At 42.3% G+C, this 13714-nt stretch overlaps 1 protein-coding gene across 1 annotated transcript in view; it reads right to left on the bottom strand.

Annotated features, from left to right (window-relative positions):
• FRMPD4 (FERM and PDZ domain containing 4) overlaps window positions 1-13714 on the bottom strand; it is a 98157-nt gene that overhangs the window by 32354 nt on the left and 52089 nt on the right. Inside the window, exons 4-5 of the mRNA XM_022559803.2 lie at window positions 6385-6489; window positions 3722-3829 (exon numbers count right to left, since the gene is read on the bottom strand). Coding sequence (XP_022415511.2) covers window positions 3722-3829; window positions 6385-6489 — 213 coding nt within the window. The remainder of the gene's footprint in view (window positions 1-3721; window positions 3830-6384; window positions 6490-13714) is intronic.

Here is a 13714-nt window from a genome sequence, read left to right on the forward strand (position 1 = left end):
TGCATTGGCAGGCAGATTCTCAACTACTGCGCCACCAGGGAAGCCCTGCCTTAATTATTAAAGAAAAGGGCACATTGACCAGAAGTCAAGAATGTCCACGTTAAAAATAAAGATTAAATGGCTCCCTTCCTGGGATACCAATGCTGGTCCTGTTTCGATGATAAGACTCCCTTCCCAGGTGCCAAGGTCATACTGACTCGCTGTGTACGTGCTGCTCTAGTTTTTTTGAAATCCTCAAGAAATGTACTCCTGACTTGTTTAATGTTCTTTTTTTCTGACAAGATATAAAACTGTGCTTGAAAACCATGCTTTTCTGGAGCAGTTTCTCAGAGTAATCTGGGAAGCTGGCTTCCGGTCTATAGTCCTCAGTTTGGCTGAAATAAAACTCTTTTCTATTCTTCTTATTGATTGTTTATTGATTATTTTTGTCGACAATGATGATCTACATATATCAGCTTTTATTTTAAGTCTCCGAGGAAGGTAGAATGAGCAAGCTTTGTCAGCAATCCTTCACAGGATTAAACATTTATGATCAGAAAGGTGTTCTATACACAAGCACAAGTGGACTGCAATGTAAACAAATGTCCTCAACCATTACTTTTTTCATGTACTTGAAAACTAGTAAGTGATCTCTCTTCAAAGATAACTAATATTCAGATGCTAAAATCCCACAGAGCAACATTTGGCAATTTCTGGAGACATTTTTGGTTGTCACAACAGGGCTGGGGATGCTACTGGCATCAAGGAATTTTCTGGTCCAAAGGATTGACAATGTCAAGGGAGAGAAACCCGGCCATACATAGAAGTTTTTTTTTTAATTGCTCTTTCTGGGGTTTTGATTCTTCCCCGTGGACCATTTTCAATTTCCTCTGGCTCCTTTAAAACAAAGATCCCCATACCTACCCACCACCAAAAAAAATCATTCAACAGAAATTCCGTGACTATACTGAATTTCATAAAAAGATTCTGTTTCATAATTTTTGCTCAAGACCCAGAAAAGAGAAAAGAAAACCAGCCTCTGTGTGGCAACACATATTTTATAAAACATTCTCCTGAATCACCAGGGAGGACATGTGCCAGCAATAGTGTTTTCCTATTGTGACTCTGTAAGCAAGAATTTTGGCAATTTTTATTAAACAGCATCATATCCCTTTCATACCTATACTATTTCCAGTTTACGCCTCCCAGTCTGCATCTCTGGTGATAATGAGGCTGTGAGGCACAAGCTAAGATAGCTTTAATTTCATGTGGACGCTTTGCATTGCTCCCCATCTTGTCATTGTCATCTGCCATCCTCAGGGAAATCAAACTTAGTCTGGGGTGGGTTCCTATAATAAAGAGGCCAGAGGGAATTAACAACAGGGCTCTCTTTTAAATTTAGATTTATTTCTGTTAAGAAATGCATTCAAGTCTTTACCTATATCTTCAGATGGGTAAGGGCTCCAATGGCAAGGAGCTTTTCTGACCAGTTGGTACCACAGAACAAGCCACAGTACCAGAGGGAGTTGAAACAATGTAGCTCTTTTGGGTTAGGTCAGGGGTCTTCAAACTAGAGCCTGGCCCCTTCGTTTGGAATCTGGCCAAGGCCATTCATTCACATATTATCTGTACAGTAAAGGATGAGTCTTGCCTGAAGAAAGGTTTGCCTCTTTGCCCCTGGCTCTTGGGAGGTAACCTCTAAGCCCTTGGAGTATCCTGCCTGATAGAGGTATCTTTGTTCACTGGGGGGGGGTGGGGGTGGTGGTGGTGGGGGGGGTGGCGCGTGAGGTGTCTTGGGCTACACTGGATAGTCTATGCTAACGATGGGATTCATGGCGGGGACCATGGACCATGTGGTATCAGCTCACCTCTGGAGGGGCAGGGTGCTAAGGTCAGCCACACAGGTGGGCAGCTGTGTCTAAGTGGACAACCCGCAATAAAAATTCTGGACACCAAGGCTCGGGCGAACTTCCCTGGTTGGCAGTACCCTGTGCACACTGTCACACATCAGTGCTGGGAGAAATAAGCAGTGTCGGCATGACTCCCCGGGGGGACGACGACTGGGGGCTCTCTGCCTGTAACTGCGAGGATACCAACGTGCTGCGTTCTGTGAGTGCTCCGAGTGAATTATTAAAGCTCAGGGTGGTCTTAAGGACCTCCTGAACCCACCTGCCTCTGGCTGCTTTCATGAGACAGCAACTGAGTTGAGTAGTTGCAACAGAGAGCAAACGGCCCACAAAGTGTAAAATATTTACTCTACAGGCCTTTCCAGGAAAACTGTGCTGACCACTAAGTTAGTTGATCAATACTTGGAGTAACATCTCACTATAAATTGATTTTGAGTAGGAATAAAGGAAAAGGGCTTTTTCAGTCATCACCACTTAAAATTAGCAGTCTTGTACAAAGGAAGTTAATATTTCATCTGGAATGATTTAAGCATAATTTAAATGGTCCCTCATCAATCTAATATTGTCTGCTCTATTACCTGCTAAATCACGACCTATTTCAAGCAATTCAGAACAAGCTGCTTGTGGTATCATGGCAATAAGAATGCACAGCGAGTTGGCCTTGGCGGAAATAATTCCACTCATAAGGCCTATGCTGATTAATTTTTAAAAAATGAGAATTAGGGCTTCCCTGGTGGCGCAGTGGTTGAGAGTCCGCCTGCCGATGCAGGGGACACGGGTTCGGGCCCCGGTCTGGGAAGATCCCACGTGCTGTGGAGCAGCTGGGCCCGTGAGCCATGGCCGCTGAGCCAGCGCGTCCGGAGCCTGTGCTCCACAACGGGAGAGGCCGCAACAGTGAGAGGCCCGTGTACCGCAAAAAAAAAAAAAAAAAAAAGAGAATTAGAGGTTGACTATTGGTAGGCGTTTTTTAATACAAAGTTGATATTCTCTTGATACATTATTGTACAGATCATCACTAGGTACCCCCTTTTTTTTTTTAACCTCAATAAAACCCTTTTTATTGTGCCATTTGAAGAAAGCCTATTTTAGGCTGATAGAACATTAGGGGGCAATCAATTTCTGAACACACCTTTGCCCAATAAAATAGAGAATATGCACTTTTCTTCCCCAGGAAGGAAACATGGGGGTAAAGAACCCATACGCTTTGTTATACCAGGTGAGAACTCATTAGGTAGAACTCACCTGTGGCTCTGAAATAACAGGATTGCTTTGTGACTCTTCCTTTTCTCCCCTCTCCTAAAAGTACACCTCATTTCTGCCTTTTTATGTATCATTTCCATGAAATTGGTTACAGCAATTGAAAGTAAATGTTACCTTTACATTATTCTCTCCCTTGTTTTTTGCTGGACACCAAAGTAGCAGATACTCAATTAACATCTAACATCTTAATCATCTCCATGGATAACAAGGCTGAGAAATCACGCTGGCTTTGGGCAGGGTGCCAAGCCTTCTTGGTGACAGTCACACTATTTTAATTAATTTTCAGCTGTATTAAAATGACTAGCCCTAGTATCTCATGACTGATAGCATATTATATTGTTTTGCAACACACACACACACACACACACACACACGCAGAGCAGAACCTTGTTAGTTTAAATTTTTTGTTTGGGTTTGTGTTTAAGTATTCACACTACCTTATTTGGAAACAACCAAAAAAATCTCAGAAATAAACAGATAGTTCTGAATGAAGGTATAGCCGCACAAGAGTCACAGTGGGGCTTCCACGCCGTACCTGGCAGTGTCCAGGTACACAGTTCAGCGGGTCCTCTTACCTTTATGGAGGTGGTGCAGTCAAAGCGAAACGATTTGGTCTGCCCATTTTCCAGATAGACTTTCAGGACGTTTGGCATAAAAAGAAGTGAATTATCCTTAACAGTTTCCTATTTAACAAAAAAAAAAAAAAAAAAAAAGAGGAGGGGGTGTAAGTCAGTTGAATTAGGATTCTGCCCTTTGTAGAAGCAGCATATATCTGCAATTTATTCTAATCACAGCATAAAACAATAAAAGAATCAAACTCCCTAAGGCCAAGCAAAGTATCCCTTTGGTGATATCTGAGTTCAGCTGTTCATAGCAAAATTCTTCTCTTCTAGCTACAAATAACTCAGCTGAATCAACTAAAAGAACTTTTCCCGTCAGAAGATCGATCAGATGACTTTTTTTTTTTTTAATTTAAATCAAGGTTTCCCACTAGAAAACGCAATGACAGAAATAACACCTTTGTAATTAGACCACAATGTTTGGGACCACAAGGCCAGACTTTAGCAGAGCAGCGTGTCTTAAACAGAAAGAGGACCAGCAATGACGATGTTTCACATGATGCCTGTCGGCAGGGGTCATGATGGCGAATCACAAGCATTAACAAGCTTCAAGTTTAAAGTAATTTTGTGAAATGATTTTTAACCCATTTAGCGATGTTCCTCAAACTCCAAGGGGATATATGAGGAACGGGTTAGTGTGTTAAAAGAATAAAACACTGTCTGTAACAAACAGATAACTTAAAAAAAAGTCAAAAAGAGATGTTTGAAGCGCAACCAAAAGTAAACAAAAGACACACATTCCTTTGAATTTTCTCTTCAACTGGAAGTGGGGAGAGACGAAAGGGGGAGCAGGAAGGCAAGTTGGGTGAGTTCCAGGAACACGTGGTTGGTCATGAAGCCACAAGAGTGGAGGGGAAGTCAGCAATTATGAAAGCGTTAAGTCCCTTCTTTTACAGATGAGGAAATTGAGAGGAGATGGCCAGAGATTTGCTACCGTCCTACAGTTGGTCCATGAGAATTCAGTCCCTAAGTATGTCCGAAACAGGCTCACGCCTTTCGCTTCCTGTTTCTTTCTCTGACTCCCCTCCCCTCCTCTCTACTCCTGAGGGCTTCACACACGACTTTCCTGCTGCCCAATTCACTGAGTTAGTGCAGCTCCAAGTCCAGAAGGAAGGCCACACAATGACTCAGAAAAGCAAGAGGAGACTGGAAAGGAAGCGGGTCACAAAGGCTGAGGGCCAGACAGCAGACCGAACGTCCCCGCCACGCTCAGGCCTGTGGTGAGGCTGCGAATGCTGCAGATGCTCGACCCCCAGAGCTGTCCCCACACACCAGCTGCTTTTTATCCAGGGACAAGGGGAAGCTGCCACAGCAGCTCCTGGAATCATATTCTCTCTAAAGATGCGTAAACTGATTGCCCAATCTCATGCTCAGAAGCTTGAGAAAAGATGAGGTACGTTTCCCACGACCCTCTGTGTCATAGTCATTCCTCTGGGACTGGAACTAACAGCCTTAAACTGGGACAGTCTTGTTCTGAAATGATAATTATGGTAACTCTGCATCCAGAGTGATGGGGATTCACCGAGAGGAACAGAACAGACCGTGGTGTGAAAGGGGGCAGACGGGATGGGGTGGGACATGGCCACTGGGAGGACAAGGCCACAGCTAAAATGTACATGGGGCAGCACAGCCTTCGGCCCCATCCCACAAACATCACAACGGTTTGGTAGACTGGCCAGTTAAGCCCCTGGATTCCGAGTGGGGCAGACGCAGGTCAGCAAGTTTTGGCCAGAAGACACTTGGCACCATGAGTGCCTTGCCCGGGATATGCAGGCCTCTATCTGCAAATTCAAATCCAGGACCACCCAGGGAAGAGTCTGTGGCCCTTAGCAAGTATATCATGGATGAGATTTTTATCCCTTTGAGTTTATTTAAACAACAAAACCTCGACAACAAAAGGTGGCATTTCAAAGGTCCAAAAAATATGAGCACCCTGGACGGTAGCTTGCTGACAACCAAAAATACTAGGCTATATTTTGGGGGAAAATTGAAAATAAGCATCCTATCAATGTTTGCATCATTCATTTTGAAGATCAATTATGTGCCTGAGTAATCATGATTCCTATCAAGACCTATTGATGGAGGTGTGGGCAGTACTTCTTCACTCCTGGTTGCATATAGGAAACTTTTCCCATCATTTTAACTTCTTTCCATTTTGATTAGTTGAAAGAACAGAGACATTTTATTTTGGATAAGGAAAACCTCAGGGGAAACCCTTCTCAAAATATAGAATGGGCTGTTATATGGAAGAATGCGTAGTTGGCAGAATGGGGAGAAATAGGTGCAAGTTTCAAAGAGGCATATTCTCCTCAACATGAGGCAACGTCAAGTGATCTCAAATCAAACGAACTCCTTTGTAAAGTAGTGAAGTCTCTAACTCTGGAAGCATTCAAGGAAACACCGGACTACTATGTATTCTGGGTTTGTAAGAAGGAATACAGCTGGCACAGCCTGGTGATCTCTCAAGCCGTCTACAATCCTGAGATTCGACACCCCTGTGAAATCCAACAACCAATTCTGAACTGATCATTCCAGCGGGGTGACTGGCTCTGCTTAGTGCAAAGCCCCTACACCTCAAGGCCTCTCTTTGAGTCACCAGCGGGTGTCTGTCAACTCACCGACACTTGGCCGTTGATGATGACCTCCTCGGAGAATCGCACTTTGACTGGATTGGACTTTAACCTTGCCTTTTTTGCAGCACTAATAAATGCTGATTTGGGAGACTAGAAAATAAGAAAACATTTGATCTGATTATTGGTAATGTAAGGCCAACCTTGTAAGAATTGTTTCCTATCTTTATCCTCCCAGATATTTAACATTTTTGCTAAAAAGTGTTTGGTGCGTGCCCAATTCAAGGACTAAATACAAATTATGGATGCAGTTGAAACCCTGTTATGTTCATCAAGCAATAAGTTTGATTTAGCCACCAGACCAGAACTATAGACAGCATGTTCCATGTTCTTACTGAGCACATTTCCAAGGACCTTTTAAAATGACAGTTGTGGAAGTACATAAATCCTGCTTCCAATACGGAGCTTTGAGTACCATGCAGAAGGTTAGGTGGTAGCCAAATCTCGTGTTCGGTTTATGACAAGTTGCTCATTAGTTATGTATTTTAACAAGGTGGAGAAGAGCCACTGATAGTTCTAAAATGACTGATAATCCTACTGTCACTCACATTAATGGTGTATGGGCACGTGAGCAGGTAAGGGGACACACACGCACACGTGCAAAAGCTCCCACGCTTTATGAGCCCAAAACTTGAGTTTCAGCCTCTTACTGGTAACCTGTGATCCTATAACCTTACTTAGAAGTGAAAGGTAGAGAGGAGATCTTGACTTAGAAGTGAAAGTCAACTGAATCACTTTGCTGCTCAGCAGTAATTAACCCAACCTTGTAAATCGACTATGCTTCAATAAAATAAATAAATAAATAAGAAATAATATCAGAAAAAAAGGTAGACTTCATGTTCTGCCTCATCTTCTAGGCCCTCTGTACTGTCTTTCATTGGAAAGAGGGGCTGAGGGATTCAGCTGGTCTCCCTCAGAAATGGGAAGGACAATGATAAAACCTGCTTAGAGGCTGTGATCTTGGTCAACTGCCTTCATCTGAGAATCAGCCTCACTGCACTGTTTTAACAAAGCCTGTGAGGGGAAGGGAACTCATGTGGTAGGTGAGCTCCCTACCATGTTGCAGGCACCATCTGTTTATTTTGAAAAAGAAAGGCATTCTCTATTGAACCTAATACAGAGGTAAATATTTAGCTTGAATCATACAACTGCAATTTTATAGATTAAAATGGTCAAATATTGGAAACGGCACACGGTTCAGCCTAACGTTTTTCATACTATACAGTTCTAAGAGATTGAGGCTGTTGTGTAAAGAATTCTAGTAATTGACTCTAGAGTCAACACAGAGGTTCATCCTCCTGTGTATTGCATTAATCTCAAAGCACAGAAGCCAGTTAGGGTGTCCCATACTTTGAATTTCAAGTAAAATGAAAACAATAAAAGGATTCCCATCTTTGTCAAATACAAGTATACTGGAGATCAATTTAAAAACAATATGATGGAATGGATAAGTTAAATGTGGTCTAGCCGTACAATGGAATACTATTCAGCCACAAAAGGAATGAAGCTCTGATACACGCTACAACATGGATGAACCTCGAAAACATCATGATAACTGAAAGAAACCAGACACAAAAGGCCACGCATTGTATGATTCGATTCCACTTCTACGAAATGTGCAGAATAGGAAGATTCTGTCTCTACGGAATAGAGACAGAAAGCAGATTAGTGGTTGCCAGGGGCTGGGGACGGCAGTGAGGAGAATGTGGAGTGACTAATGGGTATGGGGTTTCCTTTTGGGGTGATGAAAATGTCCTGGAACTTGATAGTGGCAATAGTTGCGTAAGATTCTGAATGTACTTAATGCCACAGAACTGTACACTTAAAAACGGTTAAAATGGTAGATTTACGTTATGTGTTATAATAAAACAATCATTGTTGGAAAAACACATGATAAAACATGTGGATGTGTATTCCTGGGTGGAGTTCTGCCTTAATGCTCAGAAAATCCTGTTATTTCAAAAGTTCCCCTGTGTCTTAAGGGCAGCATAGATGGATGCTTTGGCCTCCAGAGTTTCAATTCTTCCACTTATGCAAGATGTTCTAAGAGAACGGCTGCCCTTTAAAAACAAAATGAAACAAAAATCCAGAAAAACTCTGAATGGCTCCTCAAAAGAATAGCTTTGAACATGCTCAATGTGACTTTTAAAAGTCCTACTACAAAGCTGAAGTCATGGGACAGGGATGTTCTCTTCAGTACCGTAATTACAGGCCAAGCTTAGTCATGATGAATGAGCAAATCATACAGTAGGGAGTTCATTTGCTTTTGATATGCCATTTTTTAGCTGAAGGGAAAACATTATTCTCCCGTAATGATTTTAAGCAGGGGATATTTACGTTGGCACAATGCATTTAGCTCAAGTGAAGCGGCTGTAATAAAGCTACCCAGAACAGACACTGCTAATTAGATGAGATATTTGAATGCAGTAACACCGCACTTCCCCAGCATTGTCTGGGAATGATGTATTTCACATGTGTTCAGTGTGCCAGATACTGAGGTTCATTCCTCTATGCATCTGAATTTTTAAATGTGGTATTTTACCTTATTTTTCTAAAACGTTACATAATTCCTTGCCTCAATAAAAAATATATTTAACAGAATGTAGTTTCTATGCATCTCATTTGATGTATAATCTTAGAATGCAGTGATGTTCCTATGGAAGTACAGAGGGTTATTTGCCCCTAAAGTGGTCCCATAGAGCAGAACTGGTCAAGCTGGGGATGCTTGTCTCTTCTGTCTGTAGCTATTGCATGCCTGCTTCTTGGAGCCTCATTCCTGAATTTATTTCCCATGCCCTAATGACAAACCTGGTAATCTAGGAAAACCAGAAAGAAAATTAGATAGCCAAGGTAGTTAAGTAAATATTATTTTATACATATTTTGAAGTCAACAGACCTGGGATAAGAATCTAAGAATCCATACAAGTTGCATTTTTCTTGTTCTGGATTTGTGACTATTTCATATAATGGACGTACATTTTAAAAATTACTTTTTGATGATAAAAACATTAGCTCTACAAGTCTGAAGGTTACTGAATTAGAATCAGTAAAGTAATGGCTTCTTCCACTGGCTGGAGTTACCTCTGGTACATGGGGTATGCAAACCAGTCATGACTGCAGTTTTGACTCAGATCTCTCTTTGTCGCTAAAAAATATACAATGTGCACCACTCAAAAACCTGATACGTTAATTCCTGGCAACCTGCCGACCAATAGGTGCTGATCACAAGCACTTCATATCCTGTGGTGGAAATGACAAATAATTACTATTTCGAATAATCAGATTTTCTGGCTGTTAATTAATTTTAAGATTAAAAGGCCTCTAATCACCTCTTTCCAAATTTGCACCTCTTTCCAAATTAGCTGTTGCTAAGATGGCCACGATAGATGGCTGACATGCTCCTGAGGCTCTTAGAAGTCATTATAACTTAGTTTGAAACAAAACTACAGACGTAAGATAAATTTCTCAGGGTATATGCTACCATACGACCCAGCAATCCCATTACTGGGCATATACCCTGAGAAAACCATAATTCAAAAAGTCATGTACCAAAATGTTCATTGCAGCTCTATTCACAATAGCCAGGACATGGAAGCAACCTAAGTGTCCATCAACAGATGAATGGATAAAGAAGATGTGGCACATACACTCAATGGAATATTACTCAGCCATAAAAAGAAACGAAATTGAGTTATTTGTAGTGAGGTGGATGGACCTAAAGTCTGTCATACAGAGTGAAGTAAGTCAGGAAGAGAAAAACAAATACCGCACGCTAACACATATATATGGAATCTTAAAAAAAAAAAAAATGGTCATGAAGAACCTAGGGGCAAGATGGGAATAAAGACGCAGACCTACTAGAGAATGGACTTGAGGACATAGGGAGGGGGAAGGGTAAGCTGGGACAAAGTGAGAGAGTGGCATGGACATATATACACTATCAAACGTAAAATAGATAGCTAATGGGAAGCAGCCGCATAGCACAGGGAGATCAGCTGGGCGCTTTGTGACCACTTAGAGGGGTTGGATAGGGAGGGTGGGAGGGAGGGAGATGCAAGAGGGAAGAGATATGGGGAAATATGTATATTGTATAACTGATTCACTTTGTTATAAAGCAGAAACTAACACACCACTGTAAAGCAATTACACTCTAATAAAGATGTTAAAAAAAAGAGATAAATTTCTGAAGCTAAGTGTAAGGTCTTGAATTTGCCAACCCTGTAGCTCTAAAGGACACTTATATAGTAGGTACTGAGTACATACTTAGTGAGGACTAACTAGCCCACAGTTATCACCGGATGACTTAGTTTGGACTTCCCCCAAAGCAGACCCTAAGACCAGGATTCACAAGCAGGTAGCTGATTTGGGAGACGCTCCCAGGGAGCATGGGTAGGTGAGCAGGGGAAGGGAGACAGGGCGGGTGAGGAAGCCAACGAAGCATTCATTGTTAAGTCAGGCACCACTGTGAGCAACTGGTGTTTAACCCTGCTGGGAATGTCTGGAAAACACGGCAGGCTGTATGCCTCAGAGTTACACTGACTGAGGAGAGAGGGAGCTGGGGTATTTATCCACCAGCTCCTGTCAATCAGTGATGAAGTGGCTGCTCTTCTGAGAGTGAGAATTCCTAGTGGAGTGCTCAAAGAGCACTTCTGGCCTGCTCCATGAGCATGGCCCTGTGGCCAGAAATAACCCACAGGCAAGGAATCACTGGTGCTCTCAGTTGGAAATTGGGCCGGCATGCTCAGCATGACACATGCCAAGGGGATATGTTCTGGGTTCTGACAATATCTACTATGCTGGAGCTTCCATGAGGAGGTGTGTAGCCTCCCTCAGGTATGTGGAACACAGTGAAAGGTAGGCAGGAAGTGAGAGGCAGGCAAGCAGGTCTCTCAAGTTTTTGGCCTAGAAGAAACCTGAGGGAAGGTGAATCATGGTAGCTCAGGGATGCCAGAACTGAGAGTGACTTAGCCCAAGTCCCACTGACTTGGGGTTGTATGAGGAGAGGTTACAGAGACTCTTTAAATACTCTCTGTCTCAGGTAATGTTGGACTGGAAAGCTCTGAAAGTTCTAGACTTGGGAACTATGGAAAGGAAAGAGGGGAGCAGCTGGCCAAGAAAGATCTGGAATAAAAATGGTAACAGTAGGGCTTCCCTGGTGGCGCGGTGGTTGAGAGTCCGCCTGCCGATGCGGGGGACGCGGGTTCATGCCCCGGTCCGGGAAGATCCCACATGCTGCGGAGCGGCTGGGCTCGTGAGCCATGGCCGCAGAGCCTACGCGTCCAGAGCCTGTGCTCCACAACGGGAGAGGCCACAACAGTGAGAGGCCCGCGTACCGCAAAAAAAAAAAAAAAAAAAAAAAAAAAAAAGTAACAGCATAAGGGAAGAAGATGGTGTGTCAGAAAAAAACAAATAAAGTCCACGAGTAACCCAAAAATTCCTCTTCTAAAATTCAATCCTGAGGAAAAGCTATTAAATACAGATAAAGATTTATACACAAAGATGTTCTCTGCAGAATTATTTATAATAGAAACACATTAGAGACAGTGGGCCTAATGATGGGTGTTGATTAAGGAAATCTTGGTTCAATGTAATGTTTTACAGCCATGTATATAATGCTTATATAGAATCCTTGATGACACGGGAAAATGCTTGATATACTAAGTAAAAGATGCAGAATAAAAGTGTACATGTAATATGATCTCAACTGCTGACAAGGCATTAGAACAAAAAGACTGGAAAGAAATAGGCCAAAATGTTTACACTGGTTGTCTCTGAGGATAAGTATTGCCAACACATATTTTTCTGCTTCTGTATTTCCTTCTGCACTTCCACAATTTTTCTCTAAGAAATAAAGTAAAAATGGTGGAGAGTCCTCCATAATACTTAAAATAAGAAGGCAAAAACCTGTTAAGAATTATTTCTTATCAAAGAATTTTGGGAATCCTAAGACTTTTCTCCCAAGCTCCCTTGACCTGGGCCTCACTGGAGACTGATTTCTGTGGCTGGGTCATGTTGGGGTGCCCTGGGGACACGTGGAGTATGGCAAAAAGCTGTAAACATTGGCTCTCTGTCTTGACCAGATCTTATTATGCAGAAGAAACACAACATAAAAAAATGCTGACCAGTAAGCTGCAAAGAAATTAAAATGCTGAATGCTATTGTCTGTAATAAAAGTAGAATTTATAGACTTTCTTTTGGTCTGGTGGGTCCTCTGTTTCTGTATGTCCGTTCTGGTTGCCAAGAGAATGTTCATCAAATACATAAAACCTTTAAAAAAAGCCATTTGCTTATAGGAAAATCCAAACACAAAAATATAAGTAAAGCTTCACAGTCTCTTTTCCCATGTGCACCCCTCTCTCCATTTAATGTATCTATTTAAGTAACTTTGGGGTTTCAACTCTTATAATTCAGAGGAGGAAAAGGTCACTTTGGACTGGATCAAGAAGGGAAGACTTTAGGTGTGGGACACTGGTTCCCAAGTGGGGGTGATTTTGGTCCCCAGGGAACATTTGACAGTGTCTGGAGACATTTTGGTTGTCACCACTTGGGACAGGATGCTACCGGCATCTAGTGGTAGAGGACAGGGATGCTGCTAAACACACCTCCCAACAGAGAATTCTCCAGCCCAACAGTGCTGATGTTGAGAAACTCTGGGGTAGCATTCAGAATTTGTGCTGAGACTTGAAAGGTGAGAAGGATTTGGTGAGCCGAGGAGGTCGCGGGTGGAGTATGTGATGGGCATTTCAGGAAGGCGGGCTGGTCAAAGTTGAGAATTCATCACTGGTTGGGAGAGAGTGACTCTGGGGAACAGAGGTGCAACCGTTGGCCATAAGAACAAGCAACACTCCTGAACATTGACTGTCAATATAGCACAACAGCAGGAGTCAGCTGAACTCCTAGAAAATTCCAGGTTGTCTGTTAAGAGGAAGTTCCATGATTCACGGATAGTAATGAGTATTCATATGAATAACAAGTCATGCAGACTCAAATGACAAAAGAAGCAAGCAAAGCAACAAGACAAAACCCTTAACTTAAATGCAAAACTCCTCTAAGTTTACTGTTTGGGGGTAACATGCGACCCCACATTGGAAAACTAACCTGGTTTGGAGTAAAATGGTTCTGATCTTGCATTACTAATAGGTTATAAAGTAGGAAGAGAGAATTCAGGAAAGACAATGCAAGCTTGTAGTTCCGCCAGGAATTTATAGTTGGTCCATCACTTGCGTATGTTAGACATTCACATTGGCTTTACCCAAATGCATTTGTTCATTGCAAAGAAATGAAGAAGTGTGCATAGATTTGAAGGAGGTGTGAGTGA

This window comes from Delphinapterus leucas, chromosome X, assembly GCF_059928025.1.
Source record: "Delphinapterus leucas isolate spDelLeu-1000000601 "Yukka" chromosome X, BTC_Dleu_Yukka2, whole genome shotgun sequence".
Lineage (NCBI taxonomy): Eukaryota > Metazoa > Chordata > Mammalia > Artiodactyla > Monodontidae > Delphinapterus > Delphinapterus leucas.